Source organism: Aulostomus chinensis, chromosome 4 (genome assembly GCF_037954235.1).
Source record: "Aulostomus chinensis isolate RoL2024-O1b breed Wild chromosome 4, RoL_Achi_v1.0, whole genome shotgun sequence".
In the NCBI taxonomy this organism is placed as follows: Eukaryota; Metazoa; Chordata; class Actinopteri; order Syngnathiformes; family Aulostomidae; genus Aulostomus; species Aulostomus chinensis.
The window spans coordinates 15479151-15502905 of NC_141323.1; the positions used below are offsets into that span (position 1 = coordinate 15479151).

The following is a 23755-nucleotide window of genomic DNA, read 5'->3' on the forward strand; positions in this document are numbered from 1 at the left end:
AGACTGCAAAATTGTCATTGTTTTTTTAGGGCATTTATGATGACAGTGTCTTGATGTGATTTATTTTGGGGCATATTAAGGACAATGACTCTGCGTTAAACAAGGTCACAATGATTTGCGACGCTTGCAAAGATAAAACATGACTCAGGGGTAATGGAAGGAGAGTGGAGTGAAATGAGGCTGCTGATGGATCTCCAGGGAGGAATAGGACATTCTGCAGTGACGCCCATGAAACTGAGATGAGATGCGCGAATGAGGCAAACTGTAAATGAAGACATTTCAATGCCCTCTGTCACTTCTTTTATCTGATGTTCTCTCTCTCTCTCACACAGCAACAGATCTTCCGCAGTGGCTTTTATGGAAAAGAGAACTGTAGAAATGACTGTATCTTTTCATCTCATCCTCCTCTAATCTGCCCACGCACAACTGCGCCACATCAACTTTTCCCATTTTTATCTCACCATCTTTTTTTTTCAATTCCAATCCATACCTTTTGTCCTCATTTTTTTGCGCCGATTCCTCCCTCGTCATCTCTCATCTCTTCACCTCTCTCACATTCATGTGTTTTCTGATATCAGCCTCCCATCACTATCGTCCCGAACCCGCAGAGATGAATGCCGCATGCATCTTTAGACTGCATTATGGGATGAAAATGTAATATTAGCTTCCTATCTCAGCATGCCAATCGCCTCAGGGTCTTCTTTTCCTTATAATAACCCAGGCATTGATTCACATCATGCCGTGAATTATTGGTAGCTCAGAAGGAGGTAGCATTTTCCAGAAAATATACAGGTTTTTTTTTATTTAAATTATTGAGGGTAACTTATGAATTAAAGTTCAGTAAAGTCAGCTAATTTCTCCTGCTAGCAGCAAATGTGTCATAGTTTTGGTGTTTTTCTCTGTACTCTTCCAAAACGTAAAATCCACTGTCCTCCAGAGAAGGAGCAAGAAGTTGAGACTTAAGTGTTTCTCGGCCACTGTGCTCCTTTCTGAAACATAAACCCTGCCTATTATTCTTGGCACCGAAGGCTCTGGAATCACAATTAAGTTGCATTGATTTGTGGATTTCTGTAAACAATTTGATGAAAACCAGTTTTGACAAGTCCAATCCAGCCAGCCATCATCATTTGGGTCCACATGGAGAATAACCCTCACTAGAGATTACACTGAAGCGGCTCTCCACTCGCTTGGGTGTGATTAAGCCACTAATATGATTTAATCTCTCAATTTTGGAACCTTACAGCTCCCAAATGTTCATACCCACCTGCAAACCAATGAGCTTTTTGTAGAGTGCAACCAGGGTAAACTGAGAGTCGATCGAATATCTGGAACAAATATGAGATTCAGAGGGTTACCTGTCTGGAGAATAGGTATACTGACTTTAATTCACATGAATTTAAACATTATTTAACTGTAACTAGCAGATTGTTTTTTACATTACTGGCAAGGGCATGTAACAGTTTTGGGGCCTTTGTTCGCAAAATTGGTGAAATACCGCCTCTTTGGTTTTTTTTGCGCAAAGTGGATGTCGGGGTGTAGAATAGCCTAGCATGTAGCATCATGCATTTTTGTGTCTGGCGTGGCTGCTGATAGACAAATGAAATAATTTAAAAAATAATAAATGATATAAGCTTTGCTACAAACAAGAACTGTATGAATCAAAATACAATATTTGTTACAAAAACTTCGCTTGATCTGTTATAGTATCAGAACCATCAACCTATGAAAGTGCCTGAAGACATCCGCAAGTTCCCTTTTAGAGAGATTCACTTAAAAACAACAAACAGGCAACATGGCCGCCCCCAGAAAATCTTCTATTTTTGGTGTCTTCTATTCTTGTTTTGGCAAACAACCTCCATCAGTCGACTGTGAGTTTGCATCATTTGGCTAAACAGAGGGCTAATTCTACATTAGCTACAACAAACTAGCAACACGATGAGGACACATTTATGGAAACACTTCCCATCACAATCACCTGGGCTATTAAAACCTATCGTGTACCATTTACTTCACTTTGTACTCTCTGTTAGCCAAATTTGCAATGTCTGGCCTTTTGAAGACCAATATTATACTTTTGAAATATACCTTTAAAGAACAGTCTTCAAAAAGGTACCAGCATGTACAGAACTATCCTCCATTTTTTTCTTTCATTGTGGCAGCCACATTGTTAAACAGCTTAAAACCGTTTAAATTCTTTCTTTTAATCACAAAAACAGAACAAAACATAAACTTCACTTCTTTCCTTGCCTGTTACCCATCTCGATTTAACCTGATCAGGCTAATTATGGCAATATTTAGGAATGTTCAATATGCTATGAATTGTCAAAATTGTTCTATGTTCCCGTGGCAGCGCCTGATTGCACAAAGACATCTGGGCTTGTCTCTCCGGGTCCGTGTGTTGGTGCAGCTGTGTTTCAATCAAGCAGAAATCATTGTTATTTGCCTAAAGATGCAGGACATGGTGGAGCATCGCCTGTGCTGGCTGCCATATGACACAAACACACTTCTGTTGCACAAACAAACATCCCTTTTGCTGTCACAGAAACATTGACTTTACATCTGAATAAGAAATGAACAAAACTCAAAACCTCACTTTTCGTTAGCTGCAGTCTCTTTGATGTGTTCCCTAGTTTGTTTGGAAGAGAGGATGAATGCTGAGGTCACTTCAGTCTAATATTGGCATTGTCATACATTTTCAGGGTCTTTCCCAGCAGTCATTGCTCATTTCATTTTTTCCAAAACTCCAAGAGGTCTTTCACTGATGAGGGTCTTCTCTGTTGGCAAATAACCATGGTAACCATCCTGGCAAGAGCTGACCTCAACAAACACATACACTAAATGCACAAAGACACACTTTGCTGAGTTCCCCCATCAGAACTGGGCAATTGGAATATCCCCCATGGCCTTGGGGCCTCCTCACTAGTCAGAACTGAGCGGTAATCAAAGCAGACACACAGGTCGATCTTTATTAGCACCCCATTCGATAGCAGCTGCAGGAACAGCCACAGGTCCTTTAGCGTAGGGTACGCCGGAAAGAACGGGGTCCATAATCAAAAAAGTTCTCTTAAGGCAGCGGACGTGGTTAAGCTTCCCCTGGGCCGCAAAAAAAATAAGATCATGTTTCCTTTGGACGTTCACGTTTGTGGATGTTTGCAGAAGCTGATGACCTGATAAAGGCGAGGAAATCTTTCAGGTAGGACCAGACTCCTTCTTATTATTATCACCGACACAACTGCCACACGCTATAAAAATGAATATATGAATTAAAATGAGTTCTATTGTTTTTGATAAAACTTTGTTTTTTTCAGCTTGATGGAAGTCATAATAACAAAACGTAACAACACCACCAAAAACAACAACAACAACGTGGCATTCAGAAAGTCATTATTTATTCTGAATATAAATCTCTCGCTCTCAAAGGGAATCTCTGATGTGTTTGCGTACCGTCGCTATGCTTTTGAAGCGCATCTCAACCTCCGCAACAATTGGAAAAGTACATTTTTGATCATTTTGTGGTATCATGCCCAATTGAGATTGATTGCTTTTTTACACAGTGGAACAAAAACTAATTTGCATCAAGAGAGAATTTGTTTGAACACCATTGATCACCCAACACATTCTGTTTGAACTCCCCCCCCCCCCCACCTCACGCTTTTTCTATTAAACTGCATTTTCTTTTTTTATATGTTGAATATGGATCACCTACATATAGTTTTAATTAACAGCATCCAAAACCTCAAGCATAAATAATGCATCTGTACCAACTGTTTTACATTTGAAGCCATGTAAACACAATGAAGCCTTTGAAATAAATGTGACATCTCTGAAATGCTGAAGAAAAGAGTGACGCGGTGTTCTTGAACGTATGGAACATCTATTTCATTTCAGGAAGTGTAAGAATCAAATTAATTAACATCAACCAATGACTGGAGGTGATATGGATGATATCTAGGTTAATCAATAGTTACAGTACTTTCCTCCCAGTGCTTCCTGACCACGTGATGTCACGTAGACATGGGACATGCGATTGTTCAGGGGAAATTTGGAAAAAATGGAAACGAAATGTCATGTCCTCTTGCTCTGAAGATGGTTAGAAAACACAAAATGGACAGTTTTCATGGGTTTTTCATTGCTTTTCTTTGGTGTGTTGCAACTGCTTTTTCTAGGTAGTGCCAACCAACATAGCTTGTACTTCATGAGCATCTAAAAAGGCACGAGTATGTCAAATATACCCGGTCCTATTCGGTTGAAATACCACGGTGTATGTATGAATGCTTCCAGGATTGATGGTGAGTTTGTTTTTGGATCATCTGTCATCAACAACAACAACAAATAGTCCAAAAGCCCAAACTTTTTCTGCTGATAAATTTATTTTTAAAGTGTGAAAACAGTGTGTCTTAATTAAAAGCACCGCCACGAGTGCTTATGTGTGTGCACGCTTTGTTTTTGTAACTTTTGGAGACCTTCACCGGTGTAAACGCGAACCTTAGCAGGACCCTTTAACATGTAAACTCTGTGGTCGGTCAGTAAGTCGGTGTAGTGTCCTAATAAGCATAGCAGCATGAACCTCTGTGTGTGTGTGTGTGTGAGGGAGAGAGAGAGAGACGTACTGGAAACAAAACCACCCCCCTGGCATTTACCGTCTGGACATTTTGTGGACAGACCTGCTTGGAGAGGAGGTGACGATGTCGTTACCACCACCAGCACCATTTAGAAAGAAACCCATACGCCCACTCAGATGGGCTGCCGCAACATCATATGGACAGTTTGGTTTTTTTTTTACCAGAATTTGACTTTCGTTTCTCCCGTGGTGGCAGCCGTCTAGCCAGGCCGGTCCCTCTTGCATTTACCGTAAGTGCCAGATGGCCGGTCCGAGCCTGGTGAGAGATGTGAGACGCTGGCAAACATGGAAATGGCAAATTAATTTCACCCAAACAAACCAAGACAAGTTTTGTGCAGCTGGAAACTCAAAACTGTGATCATTTACATTGGCAAACTTTCACTGTTTCATAGCCAGTACTGCAGGTCAAAAGGCCCCTGTTTTCACACACACACACACACACACACACACACACACACACACAGTCCTCACAGGCTCCCGAAATGGACTTTCATTCATTAATAACATCCCCCTCGCCCCTTTCTCCAACTCTAACCATCACAACTAAATGTAATCCTAAATCTAATCCTGACACTAATCTTGACAACCCAGACTAATTCTAAACCCAAATCTAAAACCAAGTTTTGACCCCCAAAAGACATTAATGCTTGTGAGGACGATAACTTTGGCACCAAAAAAAAAAAAAAAAACAACAAAAAAAACCCATCAGACCCCACATTATGTGTTTTCTTCTGTTTTCAGACCCCACAAAGTCTGAGACTTCCATTGATAATCCTAATTCTAATCCTAATTCTAACTCTAACCAAATGATGCCTAGTCTTAATCTAAAGATAACTATGAACTCAGAAATAACACTCTGCTATGCTAGAACAGGTCTAGGGTTTCCAGCTATGGTTAGTGTTTATTCCAGAAAAGGTCTACACACACACACACACACACACACACACACACGAAAAGTGTAAACTCACCCCTAAAACAAAGTCTTGACACTCAATAGCCATTTCACATTGAAAGGACCATCATTTTGGCATTTTTTCCCTCCTGTTTTCGGACCCCAACAAGTGACACAAACACACCACGACCATCTGGTTTAAAATGAAACTAAGGAGTGTTGACTGGATCTCACTGGGGCCCGTCACTGCGAGCCTGAACCACAAGTATCACGCTATCGCCTCAACACCAGAAAATGTGCTTGTGCTGCTCCCTCATCAATCTCTCTAATTCACACGACAGATTTCTAGATTTTCTGTGACAGATTCACGTGGGAGTCGTTAGCTTCTGTTTGGGGAGCCAATTACCTTCGTTCATGAAAGATCTAACGGAGCGGAGAGAGGTGCTCTTGCAGCGTCCATAGTTGAGTTGTAATTCAACAACACTTAGAGTCTAACGCCTCTGCTATTCCCCGTCTGTCTGCAGCTTCTCGGCGCATCGATTCAGATCCATCAAGTCAAAATCTGAGCGACTCGGACGCTGTACAAGAGCAGGGACTTGAATTTGTTACTGTCGGAGGCTGCCAGGACCAAGTGGCTCACTGGTCCCACCATGGGGAAGACTGGGCAGAGCACAGTGGATTTAAACTCCCCAACTGAGGTCAAACAAGCGGTTCCATTTGAGGAACAGGATCACGTGGCGCCCCCTGCAGACCAAAAGAAGAAAGAAGAGGAGCCGCCTGACAGAGGAAGCTGGAAGGGCAAGTTTGATTTCCTGCTCTCATGTGTGGGATATGCCATCGGGTTAGGGAACGTCTGGAGGTTCCCCTATCTGTGCGGGAAGAACGGCGGAGGTAAGAGTGTCACAATATCATAAGATAATAAGACTAGCAATGAATACAATTAGTAGTGTGGTGTAGTGCAGACGATTTACTAATTTCCTAAAGAGTGAAATTTCATTTCAGTTCATAAAATGTTAATTATTAAATAAAATGTATGGTAGGAAGAATGTATATTCTTATGTATTTTGCACCTTTTAATTTTTTTTTTTTGTTATTTCAACTGTTCCAAATAAATATAATAAAACAATTACAAAAAGTGGACAAAAGTAAGGGAAACATCCCTGTTTTTAATACTGCAACAGTATTTCAGTAGCTTTTAAATCTAAAATGACCGGTTTGTAATGTGGTCATTGATGTATATGTATGCTGGACTTGAGTGATTTTATATATTACTTTAATTTTTAATCCTTAATCTTACTTTTTGTGGTTTATGTTTATATTTTTTTTTAATTTTTCCACGTCTCTTTCGCTTCCTGAAGCATGTCGTAACACTTGTTTTGGAAGCTGCTGCATGTTTTAAATTGGTGTTATTATCGATTTACATCAGAATCACTGCTATGCCAGAATATTAAAATGTATTTATTTATTCATTACTTTATTGAAGCCCAATTAAAATGAAACAACTTTTAACAAAAGGGAAGCAAATAGTGCAGGAGAGATTAGCGACACATTTGCTTTTAGAAATATTTTTAAAACTGAAGAAAATATTCGTAGCCACGTTAAAAAAAAAAAAAAAAAATCTTAAATTCAATCTTATTGTAGCTCTAATTTGTTCTCGTCTCTCCGTCTTTGGCGGCGATGGTTCAGGGGCCTTCCTCATCCCGTACTTCATGACCCTGGTGTTTGCTGGGATTCCCCTCTTCTTCTTGGAGACGTCTCTGGGGCAGTTCACGTCGGTGGGGGGGCTGGGAGTGTGGAAGCTCATCCCTATGATGAAAGGTAAGACGTGTCATGACAAATAAGAAGGGATTAGTCCATTTTTTTTGGGGGGGGGGTTATATAAGCTAAATTCACACATCACATTCAAATATTTAATTTCTCCAAAATAGAAGCACGTTGATTATTTCCTCCGCTGACTTTAAACTCTCGCTCGACTGGCGAATGTTTGACGCCTCGCTCGATATTTGAACTTCTCATCAGGCTTTTTCCTTCACGCTTTTGAACTTCTTGGAATCTGAAGGAAAAAAAATAACGATTCACGCGCGCGCACACACAAAAAAAAAAACAACTTGTGGACAACTTCTTCATTTAAGAATCTTTTTGCTGCTTTCGGTGGCAAACAAACTGCCTCCCGGCTCAAAGAACTCCGGTGAAATGCGTTTTTATCTCCTGGCAGTGAAAACCTCAGGGAGTTTGCTGCTTTGTTGACTGAAGAAAGTGAATTTAAACCGTAAAAAATAAAGAATGACAATGAGGACGATGAACATTCTACTTCCTCATACATTCTCTCATCAAAAAACATTTTACGTTCTTACTTCAAGCTCATCTCATCTCAATTTCGTGTCGTGACAGGTTCATTTATTTCATGATGCTGATGAAACAAAAGGCCGTTTCCTTGTGATGAAGAGTTTGCTCGTTATCTCTTTTCTTGAGATGATGAGAACCTGTCAAAACGAGAAAACAAGCTTAATTATTTCAAGATCGCGCAATAATAATAACAGTAATACTGGTCATAAGTCTTAGCTTCCGTACATTCGGGTACGAAACATTGCTATGTTTCATTTTGATATAAATGACACTTTTTACAGCAGTATTTTCATTTTTTGTTGATGGCAACACAGACACACATGGAGGTGAGGTAACTAAATGTTAAAAAAATCTTAATCTAAAAAAGGAATAGGCCAGAAAATGTGCCATGTCAGGAGATACGTTACCTTTCCACTAAATGACATCGAGGAATTATTTGTTTTTAAGCTTTACATTTATGGACTAAATGTCTTTTTTCGTCAGGTGTTGGTCTGGCTGCAGTCGTCTTGTCCTTCTGGCTCAACATTTACTACATCATCATCATCGCCTGGGCTCTCTACTACTTATTCAACTCCTTTGGATCGGTACGTTGCAGGAGCTCCAAGAGAAACTTTCGGCTGTTAAACTGAACATTCACAAACCCGTCTTTTCATGTTGGGTGAACGGACGGTTCCCCTCAGCTCCGGAGAACGTTTCGGTGCATTTTCACCGGCTCTTTTGGCTCATTCTGACCGACCTCGTCATCGCACCTTAAATTTGCCAGCTGGTGCGACACGGACATCCAAATGGATGCTAACGTTTTAGCGTGCATCGTCTTTACGACACAACCTTCTTGGGCCTGTTTGATTTTTGTCTTTTTAAAAGCTCCACCGCTCAAGCGTAGACTGAGCGCTTCATTTTTTCTTCTCGTCTGTCTTGCCCATCTTTTGCAGATGGAAGAGATATTTTAGATTTTTCTTTTCACAAAATGAATCAAAACCTCCAATCAGGAGGTAGAGTGAGATGTCAGTTGTATCGAGACCTCCTCTCTCTCTCTCTCTCTCTCTCTCTCTGTCTCTCTCTGTGTTTCTAAAAGAATCTTGGAGGATGAAAAGACTCAACACACATCATTGCATGAGGCGATTGAGGGTGGATTCGGGTGCTGGGTGGGGGGGGGGGGGTGTTTGCTGATGTTTAGTGCATTCAGCTAAAGGCCAAACCATGGTTGTGTTGATCAAATGTCATCTTCACTGTTGGATGGTTTGTTCCTCCGTCCCAGACGTCTTTTTTCCGACGAGTCATTGTGGTGTAAAAGGTTGTAGGCCGATAATGTCAAGGAGACAAACTTTTACCCTATGAATTATGCAAAAAAACAAAAACAACAACGACTGTGAGGTCTATTCTCAGCAGACTTGGTGGAGGAGTGCAATTCTGGCCAAGGACGAACTCAGAGTTTGCTACTCTCATGTACTCCTCCTAGTGGGTCGACCAAATCCGCCTCAAAATTTGGCGAGAAACATTTTAAGAACACGGTGTTGCATTACGGAGAAATTTCACGTTTAAAAGGTTTCACTGTGGTGAGGCAGACTATTTTGATAAAGAACATTGAACTAATTGGACTTATTCACGTGATATACAGTAAGTGTGGGCTCTCTTGCACCACCTGGTGGGCTAAGGAAGTTACATTTACACCACAGTCCAAATTTCCTTCCTGTATAAGCAAAATATTACCAGGTTTCACCCCCCTCCTCTTCTACAGAGCAAGGGTGCGGTCTTCAGTTCTTGGCGGAGGGATACGCTATTCTTAAGTGGGTCCTTTTTTCCAGATTCAAGCTTGGTTCGATCGCTTATGTAGACAGCAAAAATGAGAAGTGTTTCATCTGATTTTCCTGCTTCTATGTGTGTGTGTGTGTGTGTGTGTGTGTGTAGGAGCTGCCATGGCAAAGCTGTGATAACCCCTGGAACACTGAGAAATGCTTCTCCAACTACAGCCTGACAGACACCACCAACCTGACCAGTGCTGTCACTGAGTTCTGGGAGTACGTCAGTCGCACTTGTTCCTGTCATGTTCTGTGTGTCTAGCTAGTTTGTCTGAATGGAACGTGTGTGTGTGTGTTCCTGTAGGCGTAATATGCACCAGCTGTCCAGTGGTCTGGAGGAGCCAGGAGAGCTACGCTGGCCCTTAGTGGGCACTCTAGCGCTGGCCTGGGTCCTTGTCTACTTCTCCATCTGGAAAGGAGTGGAGTGGACAGGGAAGGTAAGACTCTCCACTCAAGTTTGTCTTTGTTCTTTAAACTCTCGGAGGCCTCGGAATGTCTCGCAGCATGACACAGTCTCCTTTATCCGAGTCTCTGTCTCTCTCTGGTTTTAATCATGCAAACATGAAGCAGACACCACAGCTTAGGGGGCAGCAGCTGAGACTCAGGCAAACCAGGAACATGCAAATTGGCACGATGCAGGAAGGGAGAACTGCCAAGGAGGTCATGTGATCGCCAGCATAACTAAAAGTTTGACTGAGATGAAATCTGGTAGCTGGATTTTAGAGGTGATCTAGAGCTCGACCCAGATCTGATGATGTCATATCAACTTGGTGATACATATGATCTCCAAAAACGGTGATAACCGGGTCAGGAGAACTCACTTCTTCCCTATTTAGTTTTTTAGAACCTCCATATATTTATCAAACACACAGTGCAGATATTTTCTAATATCATTCTGTCCTGGAATTTTTTTTGAAGACTTCGTCCACTGATCCCACTGTTATATTGGCATACTTTTTTAAAAAGAGCTTCTGCTTAATTACGTGCAGTGCATTGACCGGGCGAACTTGTAAGAAGACGCAAACGGGGGGGCAGGAGTCAAATGCAGAAGGGAGGAGACAGGAACAGGATAATAATAATTCTTAGTTGCGCTCAATTTCATACAAAGATCATAACTGAAAGTGCTTTCCAACAAAGAAAAGACCATTAAATTTATCAAGTAAAAACACAGGAGCTAAACTCAAAAATAACTCTGAGCGCTCAAACAGAAACCGAGCGGAGAAGCGGAACTAAAATACAAACTGAACCAATCGCACAACCAGACACAGGGGCGAGAACGGGCGGGCAGCGAAGGAGCTGATTGGATGAGGAACAGCGGGAAGGAGGCTGCGGATGACGAGGGCTGATTAGCAGACGAGACACAGGTGAGGCGCTTTAAAAGAGAAAAAAATACAAGGCGGGAAAACGATAGGATGCACCTGGTCAAGAGGGAAGTGGATTTCAAAATAGAACAGGAAATGAAGAAAAACACTGAAAAATCCAACTCACTGAGTTTGTGGCACCAGCAAGTTTTCTAATTTTATTTAAACTCAGTTTTTTGTTCTGGCTGAGCTGATTTCCATTGGTGGATTTAGACTATAGCCTAAACTAAATCTGAAATAAGTTTATTATTTAATAGAGACACGTTATTTTGTTTATTTATTGCCCCCGGTGTTGACTCTGCTGTCATTTCGTAGCATTTCAGTGAGGTAGTAATACAGAGATTCTTATTTAAACTGCCAGATGATTCAGAGATGATGTGGAGAGGCATTTTTCTCTTGCTGGGTTTTGGAAATTGCAGTAAAAGTTGAAGCGATTCACGTAAGCACAGACACATTCCCTGCTGAGGATAATGGGACTTTAATGTTTGGCATTTGAAAGATGGGAGGGGAAAAAAAAAAAAAAACCCTCCACCATCTTCAAGACTGAGGCCTTGATGGACATCACCAATCAAGTGAAGTCGTTATGTTACAGACGTGCGTCACATCTCAAAGTCTCCTCCAAGTTTGAAGAATTTCTCTTTGTTTTTGTGGCAACCGGAGTTTTGCTTTCCTTTTTTTGATTTTTAATTCTCAAAAGCTAAGGGCTGCGAGTTGTTTGCAAGCGGGATCAGCTTGAAAACAAAATTGCAATCCGATTTTGCACGCGCACACAAACACACACACGTGCTCGCTTTATTAAATGAGGCGCTTCTCTGTCTGCTTGTCTAGGTGGTGTATTTCTCCGCCACCTACCCCTACTTCATGCTGTTCATCCTCTTCTTTCGAGGCGTCACTCTTCCCGGCGCCATTGACGGAATCCTCTTCTACATCACTCCAGATTTCAATAAGCTCATGCGATCTGAGGTAGAGTGTTCACACACACACACACACACACACACACACACACACACACACACACACACACACACACACACACACGAGGACTTCCTTAGCCCCTCACCCTAAACCTAACCATCTCAACTGACTGACCCTAACCTAACCAGAACCTCATTCTGACCTCAACCCTCAAACCAGGTCTTGACCCTCAAACGGCCCTTTGAAGATGTGAGGACCGGCTGAAAAGTCCTGACTTTCCGAAAATGTCCTCACTCTGTTGGTTAAATGCGTAGTCTAGTCCTCAATTTGTAGCAAGTACAAGAACACACACGCACGCAAAACTGCACAAACATGATCAAAGACCCACGCACATACATGTTGCTGTGGTCTCATAGGTGTGGCTGGACGCGGCGACTCAGATCTTCTTCTCCTACGGACTGGGCCTGGGCTCGCTCATCGCCCTGGGAAGCTACAACACCTACCACAACGATGTGTACAAGTATGGACATGCAGTCACAGGCTGTGCGCTTCTTCTGCGGTGGTTGTTTCTCTCTGACGGTTCACTTTTACCCATCAGGGACTCCATCATCGTGTGCTGCATCAACTCCTGCACCAGCATGTTTGCCGGATTCGTTATCTTCTCCATCGTGGGATTCATGTCCTACATCACTAAGAAACCGGTTCAGGAATTAGCAGCATCAGGTACTGAAGCAAGGACACAAACGGTTTAGGGTAGCTGCCATTTTCCAGAGGTGACATCAACAGAGTAACATCACGTGGCACGTCATCACCTCGTGTTCGCATCCGCGTGAAAACAATGCTTGTGATTTTGTCTTTGCTTTTTTTAAGCGCCGCATCGCTAATTTAGCGACTTCCTACAATTTCACAGCAAAAAATGAAATCCCCAAAATTCTTCAATTGTAGTTGCAGTTTTTAAGATGCTGCAAAATCAAGCATTTTGACAGCAACACTCACAAAAAATCCTTCAGGGAATGAATGACTGGCAAGAAGAAAACATTGATGTGCCAAAACACCTTCATGAAGTTCCAGTCGGTTTATGGTTTGGTTCATGCAGTATAGCTAATCATTGCTCCGAGATGCTAACAGACGCGTCACATTTATTCTGCCTGTTGAGGTACTCCTGTTTTCTGCAGTATTTTCCCGTCCATTTCAAATAGGAAAAGATACAAATATTCCTGAGTTTGATTTGAAAAACTACTCGTATTCGGAAGGTCTTAGAGATACTTTCATCCCTATTTTTGGATGCTGGACTCACTGTAAAGCAATGAGGGATGGTTTCGTTTCTGCTCGTGTGTTCTGTGATTACACGTTCACACTAGAGCAGTTACATGTGTGTGTTCCGTGTAGGTCCAGGTCTGGCGTTCTTAGCGTACCCTCAGGCCGTCACCCAGCTGCCAATGTCCTCCCTTTGGGCCATCCTCTTCTTCTCCATGCTCATGATGTTGGGCCTGGACAGTCAGGTACCTACAACGCCATGCTCTCATCCAGTATTCTTGATTCATTCAACATATAACCAACCTTCTATGTGTCCACTCAGTTCTGCACTGTGGAGGGTTTCATCACAGCTCTGATGGATGAGTACCCCCTACTGCTGAGGAAGAGGAAGAAGCTCTTCATCCTCATCGTCTGCTTCATCTCCTTCATCATCGGCTTCTCCAACATCACGCAGGTGTCGTTCCCGCCCTTGATCCCTAAGACGCGTTGAGAAGATCATGTGATTCGTCCGATATTTGAGCGGTTTTAAAACAACTAACGTTGCAGGAAATAACTCTGCATCGTGACTGAGTATTCAACAAGAACACACACGCAAACACTTGCGAGTCCAACAGAGGAGAAAGAACTCCCCGCTGCATCACACATAATGACAAAATGATCTCATAACAAGCGGTGTACATTCATCATGCATATTTAATTCAGTGCAGGCTGGGACGTTAATAATCAGCCTCTAAAAGCAGATATGTGTTGAAACCTCCCAGGGCGGTCTGTACGTGTTCAAGCTGTTTGATTACTACTCTGCCAGTGGGATGTGTCTCCTCTACCTCGTCTTCTTCGAAACGGTTTCCATATCCTGGTTTTATGGTAGGAAATGCTTTTTTTAAATTTGTCTATATAGACTGTAGAAATAAGCATAAGCAAGCATTTCTAGCTGTTAGATTTGAAATTATGTGACTCCACTTTCTGTGATAAACCCGATCATCTTATCTTCCCTATAAGATTTTGTTCTTACAGCTATTATTGCCCCTGACACTCTCTTGACGTCTTCGTAGGAGCTGAAAGGTTTTACAAGAACATCGAGGACATGATTGGCTATCGTCCGTGCGTCTGGTGGAAGCTTTGCTGGATGTTTTTCACGCCAACGATCTGTCTGGTAAGTCAGAGAGTGATTATCATTGTTTTTTTTTTTTTTAAACCTTTATGAAGGGCCAGCACAGCTCGGAGGTAGAGCCGCCGTCTAGCAACCGAAGGCTCGCTGGTTTGATCCTCACTTCCCCCGGTGACCATGTCCAAGTATCCTTGAGCAAGATAATGAACCTCTAATTGCTCCTGATGGCCCTGCGACTGACTGGCGACCCGTCGAGGGTGAACCCCGCCTCTCGCCCAGTGTCAGCTGGGATAGGCTCCAGCCCCCCGTGACCCTTAACAGAGAAGCGGTATAGAAATGTACCTTCATGCAATCGATGCCTCACCTACCGAAGGATATTGTCAGGAAACTTCTAGTTCCATCACCGTGATCTATGAACTCATCAGGCTACAGCAGGTGCCAATAGGTAAAAGATTGATGTCGTAGTTGAAGTGGCTCCCAGCCCCACCCTCAATAGGTAAAAGATTGATGTCGTAGTTGAAGTGGCTCCCAGCCCCACCCTCCTCTATGTGGTGATTTCATCCTGCAGAGAGTCAGGCCCTTAGGGAAATCATGGCAATGTCTCTTTCTGCAGCACTGTACTGATAATAGGAGTGTGCAGCTATGCAGTTGACAAATTAAGAATATTCTGCTTAAATTACTGCTCACTCCAAACAAGCATGGCCTTGTTGAATTGTAGGTCAAGAGGCTGCATGATTTGACCTCTGAGAGGTCTGTCAATTGATTTTAAAACTGAAACTACAGTTTGTTAAAGGCAGAGTCCATAGCATGGTTTGGTGCAACTTGTAAAATCAACATTCCCTAAAAGTGGGACCCTCGTCCTACACACATCAGCGCCTGCGTAAGACACCCACCCTCCCAGCACTGCAGTCACCTGTAAGCTAACCACTGGCTAGAACAAACCAAACACCAGCTAGAATAAGCTCAACGTTGTCAATGACAAGCTAATAGCAGATTAGACATAAGATAAATGCCAATTAGCAATAACTAAACACCAGCTAGGACAAACTAAATGCTTGCTGGGGGATGCTAAACGCTGGCTAGGACAAGTTCAGCACTAGCTAGGACAAACTAAATGCTTGCTGGGGGATGCTAAACGCTGGCTAGGACAAGTTCAGCACTAGCTAGGACAAGCAAATTGCTGTCTAAGACAAACTACACACAGACTAGAAACAAGCTAAAAGCTGGCTAGCACAAGCTAAACACTGTTAGCTGTATAGAACAAGGTCATGTTCTAATCACCCACTAGTTTTAGTTCCCAGTTCAGCTGGATGAAATAGAACCTCATATGCTTCCATTGGATGCATTTCTAAACCATTTTTTTGGTCAAAGGAAATGGAACAAAAGTGATTGTACAATTATTTGGTAAATGATCGGAAAAATTCACTAAACTAACTACATAGTACCGCATAGCGCCATTTACATATAATTCTTACTTGGAAAACATTTCAATGAGATAAATATCATTTAAAGATGGCACTCTTCATAAAGATCATTTTTCCTCGAAACCAGAAATGCTGCGTCATAGTTGTAACCTCATGCAATATGTGCCTTCATTTGAATTAAATGTACAAAATGTGTTTACTCGACAGGTTAGTTGATAGTGTTTCCCATTCGTCTGAGCCTCCATCTTTTCTGTTGAAGAATACTCGTCTCTCTTACATGTCAATCTGTGCTTGTCATAAAAGAAATGGTAGACTTTTGTCCCTTAATCTGTTTAGGTCGTTCTTGGATGTTTGTGCTTAAACTGAAGAAATTCCGGATTAGTGTTCCTGGGATTATGGCGTTAATGGGGATGGGATGGCAATCCAAAAACAGAGGCATAAATAGACTTTAGTCTAGTTTCAGTCTCCATGTCAACATTTGGACCACTTTGCCTCAAGTCTCTTAACGGCTTAATCGAACTGACTTCAGTACGGCCTTTTCCATCACAGGGGGTGTTTACCTTCAGCGCCATTGAGATGACCCCTCTGACTTTGGGCAAGTACGTTTATCCACTGTGGGGTCAAACGATCGGTTGGTTCATGGCCATGTCTTCCATGGTACTGATCCCGGGCTACGTCATCTACATGTTCTGTACCTCGAAGGGAGGCATCAAACAGGTAGACATGTTGGGACTCATTTCAGTGGCTTTCTTGAGATATGAAAAGCACGAACAGTGCTCATTATTCCATGAACTAAAGACATGTAAAATATGAGATCAGGTACATCTTGACTTTCAAATCTCAAGGTCATTTTTTTTTTCTTGGTTATGTGAAGTCACAGGTTATTAATTTCTATTAAAACCCGAAGTCGTCACTTAATTCACTCAATTATTAACCTATGATTCCTACATTTTTAAAGGCCATACTGGCTTCTTTTTACTCCAATTTTAAGATATCTACTTAATTTACATAGCTGTTAACCTATATTTATGTTTCAGATCAAAATTTACTTAATTTTAAAGCATGTTTAACCCATTTTTAATATTGACTTTTTTCAAAATGTATTTGTTGAATTTTAAGATCATACATATGTAATTTCCTCATTTTTTAAAAGATATTTACTTCATGTACTCAGTTGTTTACCTTTAATACTGTATTTACTCTTTTAAACGTGTATTTACTCAACTTTAATTCCTGAGTTGTAATTTATCTCTCAAACGTATCGACTGCATTTTAAAACTATGTTTTTTTAAACCTTAAACACAAAAATGTCTCATGGCATATTGAGTCTCAAGTCTTATTTTGAATCAAATCAAGTCACAAGTCTTCAAGACAGTGACTCGATTCCAAGTCTCAGTCACTATGCAAGAATCATTTGTTCACTATTTATTTGGACTTTGTGGTTCGTCTGTCTCGACTCACCTTCAGAAATAACTCAGAGGAACATAATTCTGACATTGTTCTTTTACCTGACTAGCGATGGCGAAGGATGACGACTTCCCAGGAGGATGTGAAGCCATCGGGGCATGAAGAGTTCACAAGCACACTGGGTGTGGGTGAAGCTCCCGTCTAGTCTGGATGAGTCAGACTGAAATAATCTGACCGTAATTTCACCCAGCATTTAGTCCACGCTGAAATTTGATGCTTGAAATTGAATTCTGTACATTAATGTACTACGATTTTCTCATTGATTCCACACTGTGCAGAGAATTCAGGGGCACGGAGGAAAAAAGATGGACATTTTTAAAAAAAAATTTTTTGTAATGAAACAGAATATTTCCTGTCACACAAAGAATGACTTTGATGTTTCACTCCTTAAAGTTTGACTTTGAATTTTACACATTCTCTCTGTTAATGTTGTTGTATGGAGTTGTTAAAATACTCAGATGAAACTTGATTTGAAGATAGAACTGATATTTTTATGCAGATTTACCATGAAGACTGTCTGGGGTACAGGGGTGCCCTCAAGGGGAAAGGGTTTTGGGGGCACCTCAAACATATTAGAATATAATAATAATAAATCTTTGAAGGGGTCCATAATCTTTTGCTGCATCTCTGAGTGTATATAAAAAAAAAGTGAGCCATACTTGTTACATGTTGTTCTTGATTTCGATAAATGTATAGAAAGTCATTTACTATAATATGAATGTAATGAAGCTGTACAGTACATTTACCATGAAATGTTTAAGGTTTAAGTCGTGTTGTACAATCAGAAATGTTTTTAATGTCAACAGTTTTGATTAAAATATTAGAAAATAATAAAGTATTACTGTAAATAAACTGTCACCAATACTTCTTACCCACTTGTTAGTAACTATGGCTTATTAGACTCATAAAAGCTTTGAAATACATAATTATGGCATTTTTTGGAACTTTAATGCAGAATTAAGTAAATCAAAACAACATAATTTCAGAAATATGACCAAAAACCCTTCAAAAAATCCCACTAACAGTGCCATTTTCTTTGTGCTTTCAAAATGCAGAAAAGTAAGACAGCTATATTTAGCTTTACGCTAATAGCGACGGCTGGCTAGCGATGGCTAACTACAACAAATCTATCCAAATACCGTATGTTCATCTATCTCTCAAAGGCGTCGTCTGGTGTGATCCCCATTTTCTTTCTCCCACTGTTTCTTCAGTTATCCAAAAACACTTTAATTTTGGCTAAAAACAAAGAGCAACCCCTCCAATTTGGTGCCACCATGAACAAGCTGTTGCGTTGCTCTGGCGGTTGTTAGCCATTAGCTTCTAGCTATACAGTCACTAAGACCCTGGAAGGAAAAAAGCATCTGTATGACCTTTTTGGTCGAACTATCACTTCAAATCCACTACTTAACATGACATTTGCAAACAGATTTTAAACCGACCATTTGACTGACTGGTGGCAGGTTTAAAATCCTGCAATAATCAAGCTAATAAATCAAACCATTGCGCGCAATAGAGTTGAATCATCTTTAATAGCATGTTGATACACTGCAAAGACAGGTAGAGAGGAATTCAAAGCCAACTGAGGGAAGTGATGGTTAATATCTGTTAAACTCCTCTTCATGTCTCTACTGTTGAACAAAACAGTGTTGAAGACCAAGACAAAAGTCAACATGTCATTCATGAAGCAGTGCACTTGTATGGGAGAGCCCTTTTTTTTTCAGAATCTTCGTGAAAGTTAGCTGGACTTCTATATATCATAAGCTGAACTCCCAAAATGCTACATTGGTTTTCCTGTCAAACATAAAACCATGATTTCCAGTACGCCTCGTCTCGTAGTCGGGTTTATTGCACACACAGACTGTCCTACATACTTTCAATTAAACTGTGCAATCATGAACAAAAGGTGGTGAAACTCTGGAGGCCTGGAATTTGCCACTTTGCATCTTTTTTGGAGAGGCACCAAAACACATTGTATTTGTCCAAAAAATAAATAAAAATCAACCACTGTTTGAAAAGATGGAAGTTTTTGTTGTTGTTGTTGTTCCTCCACAGGCTTAAACTAAATTTTTGATCTTCCATTCATGTGCTCATAGCAAATTTCAATCATGCACAAAAGATACTTTAGGGAATAAGAATTCGCCTCCAATATACAAACTCAAGTCATGCATGAGAAATAAAAGCCCCCTGATGTCTCAATGCTGATTTTAACAAACAGATAGGCAAAAACCAGCTTTAGCAATCATACCATCATCATCATCATCATCATCACCCGTCAATGTGATATAGAAAATAGAAGCTAAATGCTAGAATTTATTTTAGAGCCTCCAAATTTTTATTTAAGGCCAAAAACATTAGAGTAATCCTCGCGGCTCGTCATTCACAGAGAAAATCTTCTAAATGCGTGATGGAGGAAAAGTAATAATCAGGAGTAACACAACAGTGCTGAAGACAATTAGAGTCTTGGGTAAATTTGATTAGAAAAATAAAAATAAGGTATACGTATTTGAATTTTATTTTTCCACATAAAATTTTTCACATGGCCCTAATTGTCTTCCATATAGTAGAGGAAGGGTCTGTTTAGAGAAAGTTTGAGATGCTACTGTGACCAGGTGATGCACACAGACCTGCAATTACACTCACATGTGTACACTCACACATGTATACACTCACACACAAATACACACACACAAATACACTCACACACAAATACATTCACACACAAATCATCTCTGCCAGCTACAGGTTGGCCACAGAGAGAAAAGCTCATTTTGAAGCAACGTGACATCTCTTATTAAACAAATAATGCAAAAAAAGATAAAGTCTAATGGCATCAAATTAATCAGTGGGGACAAATTGTGACATCTAATAACTGAAACAGTGGGAACAAGATAAATGTCTAATCAAAAGAGTGGAAACAAGTTACATTCACTAATTAATCAGAGTGGGAACAAGCTGTGAAACTTAATTACAGAAAAAGTGGGAACAAGTTTCATATCTCCAATCAAAGAGTGGGAACAAGTTCTTCTTGTTGCCTCAAATTAATCGGCATGGGAACTGATTACTGAAACAGTGGGAACAAGTTACATATCTAATTAATCAAAGAGTGGGAACAAGTTACATCTTTTTGCAACAAATTAAGAGTGAGAACAAATTGTGACCTGTAATTACTGAAAAAGTGGGAACAAGTTTCATAATCTCCAATCAAAGAGTGGGAACAAATTGTGATCTGTAATGACTGAAAAAGTGGGAACAAGTTTCATATCTCCAATCAAAGAGTGGGAACAAGTCACATCTTGTAGCCACAAATTAAACAGTGAGGGAACTGATTACTGAAACAGTGGGAACAAGTTGCATATCTAATCCATCAAAGAGTAGGAACAAGTAACATCATGTGGCCACTGATTAATCAGTGTGGGAACAAGTTACATCTTGTGGACACTAATTAATACATGAGTCGGAACTAGTCAAGTCTGTGGCCACTAATTAATCAGTGTGGGAATACGTTACACCTTGTGGATACTAATTAATCAGAGTGGGAACTCGTTACACCTGGTGGATACTGATTAATCAGAGTGGGAACTCGTTACACCTGGTGGATACTAATTAATCAGTGTGGGAACAAGTTACACATTGTGGCCAATAATTAATCCATGAACGGGAACAAGTTGTGACATCTCATTTCTGAAACAGAGGGAACAAGTTACACCTTGTGGCCACTGAGTTTTCAAAGCATGGGAACAACTGGCTAAAGAATACTTTTTATCCGCCATAGACAGCCAATAAAACACATTTTATTTCTCGACCATCTAACCCACCCACAAGATGAAGTTGTCAGCGGAAGGAAAAGGACAGCACGCTAACATGGCGACCTCACCGTGGCGGCCTTGATTAGATATCAACATACGAGACAGGTAGGTGTCAGATATCATCAGAGCAGAGTTAACTGCTTGTCCACCTGGTGGCCTTATGTATAAAAGATGGACACTTTGAGGAGCAGTCGGTGACCTATTCAAAATGAAGGATGTGTGACAGGTCAGTAGCATTTTGAAGAGGCTAAAGGGAGCTTGCTTGTCCTTTCCCACACTGCCAGGATGTAGTATTTACAATCTATGCTCGGGTGAAAGAGAAATAGATCAGATAACGCATTCTTTTGTCCCATTCTTATTTAAAGCAGGCTAGCCAACAGCAGAAAAATGTTGGCATTTCCAACACAATCTGTGTGTGTGTGTGTGTGTGTGTTGAAAATGTTAGACCAAAAGGTGAGAAGGGAGGAGAAAACTGTCACCAGGAGGCTGAAACAAAATCTAGGACGTAAAGAGAGACACGCTGTCTGGATGTTTTATCAGTCCTGTGTTTGTCCACAAAGGCTTGTGATTTTTGTTGCCATGGAAATTTCACGATTCCCTAAAAAAAGAAAAAAAAAAAAAGGAAAATGAAAAAAAGCATTTCATACACACATGACGGCGAGGTGCGTCGTCCAGTTTCAGCAGCTCCTCCGTGACGTGACGAAGACTTCAATAGATTTCAGGTAACTGTGGCAAGAGTTTCTGGCAAATGATATTAAATACAATGAGCGACAAAGACAGACGACAATCAGCACATCCATCCAGGGCTGGCGTTGACTTTTTTTGGGGGGTGGGGGGGTTTGGCAGCACGCTGTATGATTGGTTGCCTTTGTTTCCTGTCATCCTTCTCTGTAGAACGATGTATGGTAAGTGACTATTGAGTGTCTTTTGATGACAGAGAGCCACAACACAAAGGAGGAGTTTATTGGAGGATGTTGTTTATCCACGGGAGCAGAGAAGAAGAGAGAAGGCTCTCCGTCACATAAATAAATCAGCAACAGCACAAAGAGGGAGACAGTTTTATACGAAATATCTGATTTTTTTTTTTTTATTCATTTTTGCGCTCCACGAGGGGAAAAGCGTGGAAGGAGTATTTTGTCAAAGCAAAAGGAAGTTTTTTTTGTTTTGTTTTTTTAAATTCTTTTTTTCTAGCCCTAGCGTTTAGTCAAGTGCAAAGTCCATAGTGGAGGCTTGTGTATTTTGGCACGTTTTTTTTAAGTAACTATGCTCGCACGTACAGTGAAGTAGGCATGAGGTTTGGGGACGATGAAAAGCGATCGGAAGTTGTCCTTGGAGTGTCTCCGTCAATCACAGACACAAATCCAAAACAAAAAACAAAAAAAGTTCCAGGGATATTTCTGTTTTGAATGGGGAAGCTACAAGGAATCCATCCAGAAACTGCAGGAGTTAAAACTGACCCGAAAAAAAATCATAGAAATTTGTTGAAACTACGTAATATTTCAAAATACATATGGAGTCAAGTAAAATTTTATATATGCATTTTATTTCTCCGTTTCTCTTTTAAAACGTTGATTTTTTTCCCTAAATATATGCATATAAGTGTGTTTTTTTTCTTCATTATAACTCTTTCATCTGTATGTATATATGTACATTATGTACTTTTAAATAGATAGAAGGGTGGGGGTTCTGTGCCTGTGTGTGTGTGTGTGTGTGTGTGTTTGCGGGTGCTCGTGTGTGTTTGAGGGAAAGCATCATAGTTACATTTTATTTACACCATGCTCCGAGAGCCACTTGGGGTCCGATGTAGACTGAGCCGGGGGTCAGGGGGGATGTACTGGTGAGGGTGGTTGTAAGGCGGAGGCGGGGGCGGCAGCGGCGGCTGGTGGCCGTCATTGCCTTGGGAGCCATCCGGCGAGCGGACCGGGGTGGACATGGCCGACTGGCTGAGCTGGTGGTGGCTATGGTAGTGATGCTGGTAGTGGTGGTGTGTGGGGGTTTGGCTGAGGAAGGCTTCCATGCGTCCCTGGCCGCTGTTGTCCAGCATGATGACCTTGACGATCTGCTGACATTGGATGAGAGTCTCCGGCCGCAGGTCAGCCATGCTGACAGCGGGCTGGTGGTGCTGCTGGAGGTAGGGGAGGTGGGCGGGGGTGCTTGCCGCTGACTGCAGCTGTGGGTGTTGAGGTGGAGGTGCCGGCCCATGGGTTAGCCCCTGGGGCCCCTGCTGGAAAAGCAGCTCCCCCCGGTGGTTAAGAAGGGCCACGCTCTCGGGACTCCGAGCCGTGCTGCTGCTGAGCTGGTACGTCTGAAGCCTGTTGTGAATTGACACCTAGTTTAGAAAACAGCCAAGAGAACAGCATCAAATGTTATAAAACTGGTTCCTCCTCTACAATCCGTCAAGCCCTCTTTTTCTTTTTTTTGGGGGGGGGTGGTGAATGCACAGCACACACACACACAGGGCATGCGTGGGGGCTTAGGTGTTTGGGGTCGGTGGAGGTGTAAAATCATTGTGACTGCTATACACCCCCCCTCCCTCCACCCCCACAGATAGTGGGAACAGTGTTGACTGGATGCTGGGAACACCAGTGTGTGTGACTGGGATCAGGAGGAGAACAGTGGCGGGGAATGGGGGATACGACTCTTGGTGCAATGCTACAAAAGGGGCCCGGTGGTTCCAAAGGGGACACTGAGGGCCCCTGTGTCTCCCTTCCAAACCACTGTGTGGCACTATGGTGACAGCGAACACGAGGATACTTGAG

At 41.6% G+C, this 23755-nt stretch overlaps 2 protein-coding genes and 1 long non-coding RNA gene across 6 annotated transcripts in view; 1 reads left to right on the plus strand and 2 right to left on the minus strand.

Annotated features, from left to right (window-relative positions):
• Positions 1-2581: 2581 nt before the first annotated feature.
• On the plus strand, positions 2582-19139 carry LOC147262828 (sodium- and chloride-dependent GABA transporter 1-like). Of its 2 annotated transcripts, XM_086202047.1 has the most exons (15): positions 2585-3193; positions 6038-6404; positions 7200-7331; positions 8343-8443; positions 9768-9877; positions 9963-10095; positions 11848-11982; positions 12351-12454; positions 12533-12657; positions 13324-13436; positions 13514-13645; positions 13953-14055; positions 14244-14344; positions 16273-16440; positions 17240-19134. In XM_086202047.1, exons 2-15 carry the CDS (start codon positions 6164-6166, stop codon positions 17333-17335), a joined length of 1794 nt encoding a protein of 597 aa, XP_086058173.1. In that variant the 5' UTR covers positions 2585-3193; positions 6038-6163; the 3' UTR covers positions 17336-19134. The 2 variants fall into 2 exon arrangements, with proteins under 2 accessions (XP_086058172.1, XP_086058173.1); XM_086202046.1 differs by having other exon boundaries at positions 2582-3193; positions 12351-12657; positions 17240-19139.
• Positions 6883-8528, minus strand: LOC147262829 (uncharacterized). Its single transcript, XR_015112490.1, has 3 exons — positions 8267-8528; positions 7868-7996; positions 6883-7319 (listed from the first exon to the last, which is right to left on the minus strand). It is a non-coding gene; the product is annotated as an uncharacterized LOC147262829 (long non-coding RNA).
• Positions 18707-23755, minus strand: part of iqsec3a (IQ motif and Sec7 domain ArfGEF 3a) — a 99495-nt gene continuing 94446 nt past the window's right edge. The window contains exons 14-15 of one of the 3 annotated variants that reach the window (XM_086202041.1): positions 22758-23325; positions 18707-21737 (exon numbers count right to left, since the gene is read on the minus strand). In XM_086202041.1, the coding sequence (XP_086058167.1) occupies positions 22765-23325 (561 nt within the window). In that variant the 3' untranslated portion in view covers positions 18707-21737; positions 22758-22764. Of the gene's footprint in view, positions 23326-23755 lie in introns of all 3 variants that reach the window. The other 2 variants (XM_086202040.1, XM_086202042.1) reach the window with 2 other exon arrangements.

Bases quoted from the DNA above. Each gene is read 5' to 3' on its own strand.
- LOC147262828 (XM_086202046.1), top strand. From the start codon at position 6,164: ATGGGGAAGACTGGGCAGAGCACAGTGGATTTAAACTCCCCAACTGAG. The intron at 14,056-14,243 runs GTAGGAAATGCT...ACGTCTTCGTAG, and splicing joins TTCCATATCCTGGTTTTATG to GAGCTGAAAGGTTTTACAAG. The intron at 16,441-17,239 runs GTAGACATGTTG...TTACCTGACTAG, and splicing joins CGAAGGGAGGCATCAAACAG to CGATGGCGAAGGATGACGAC.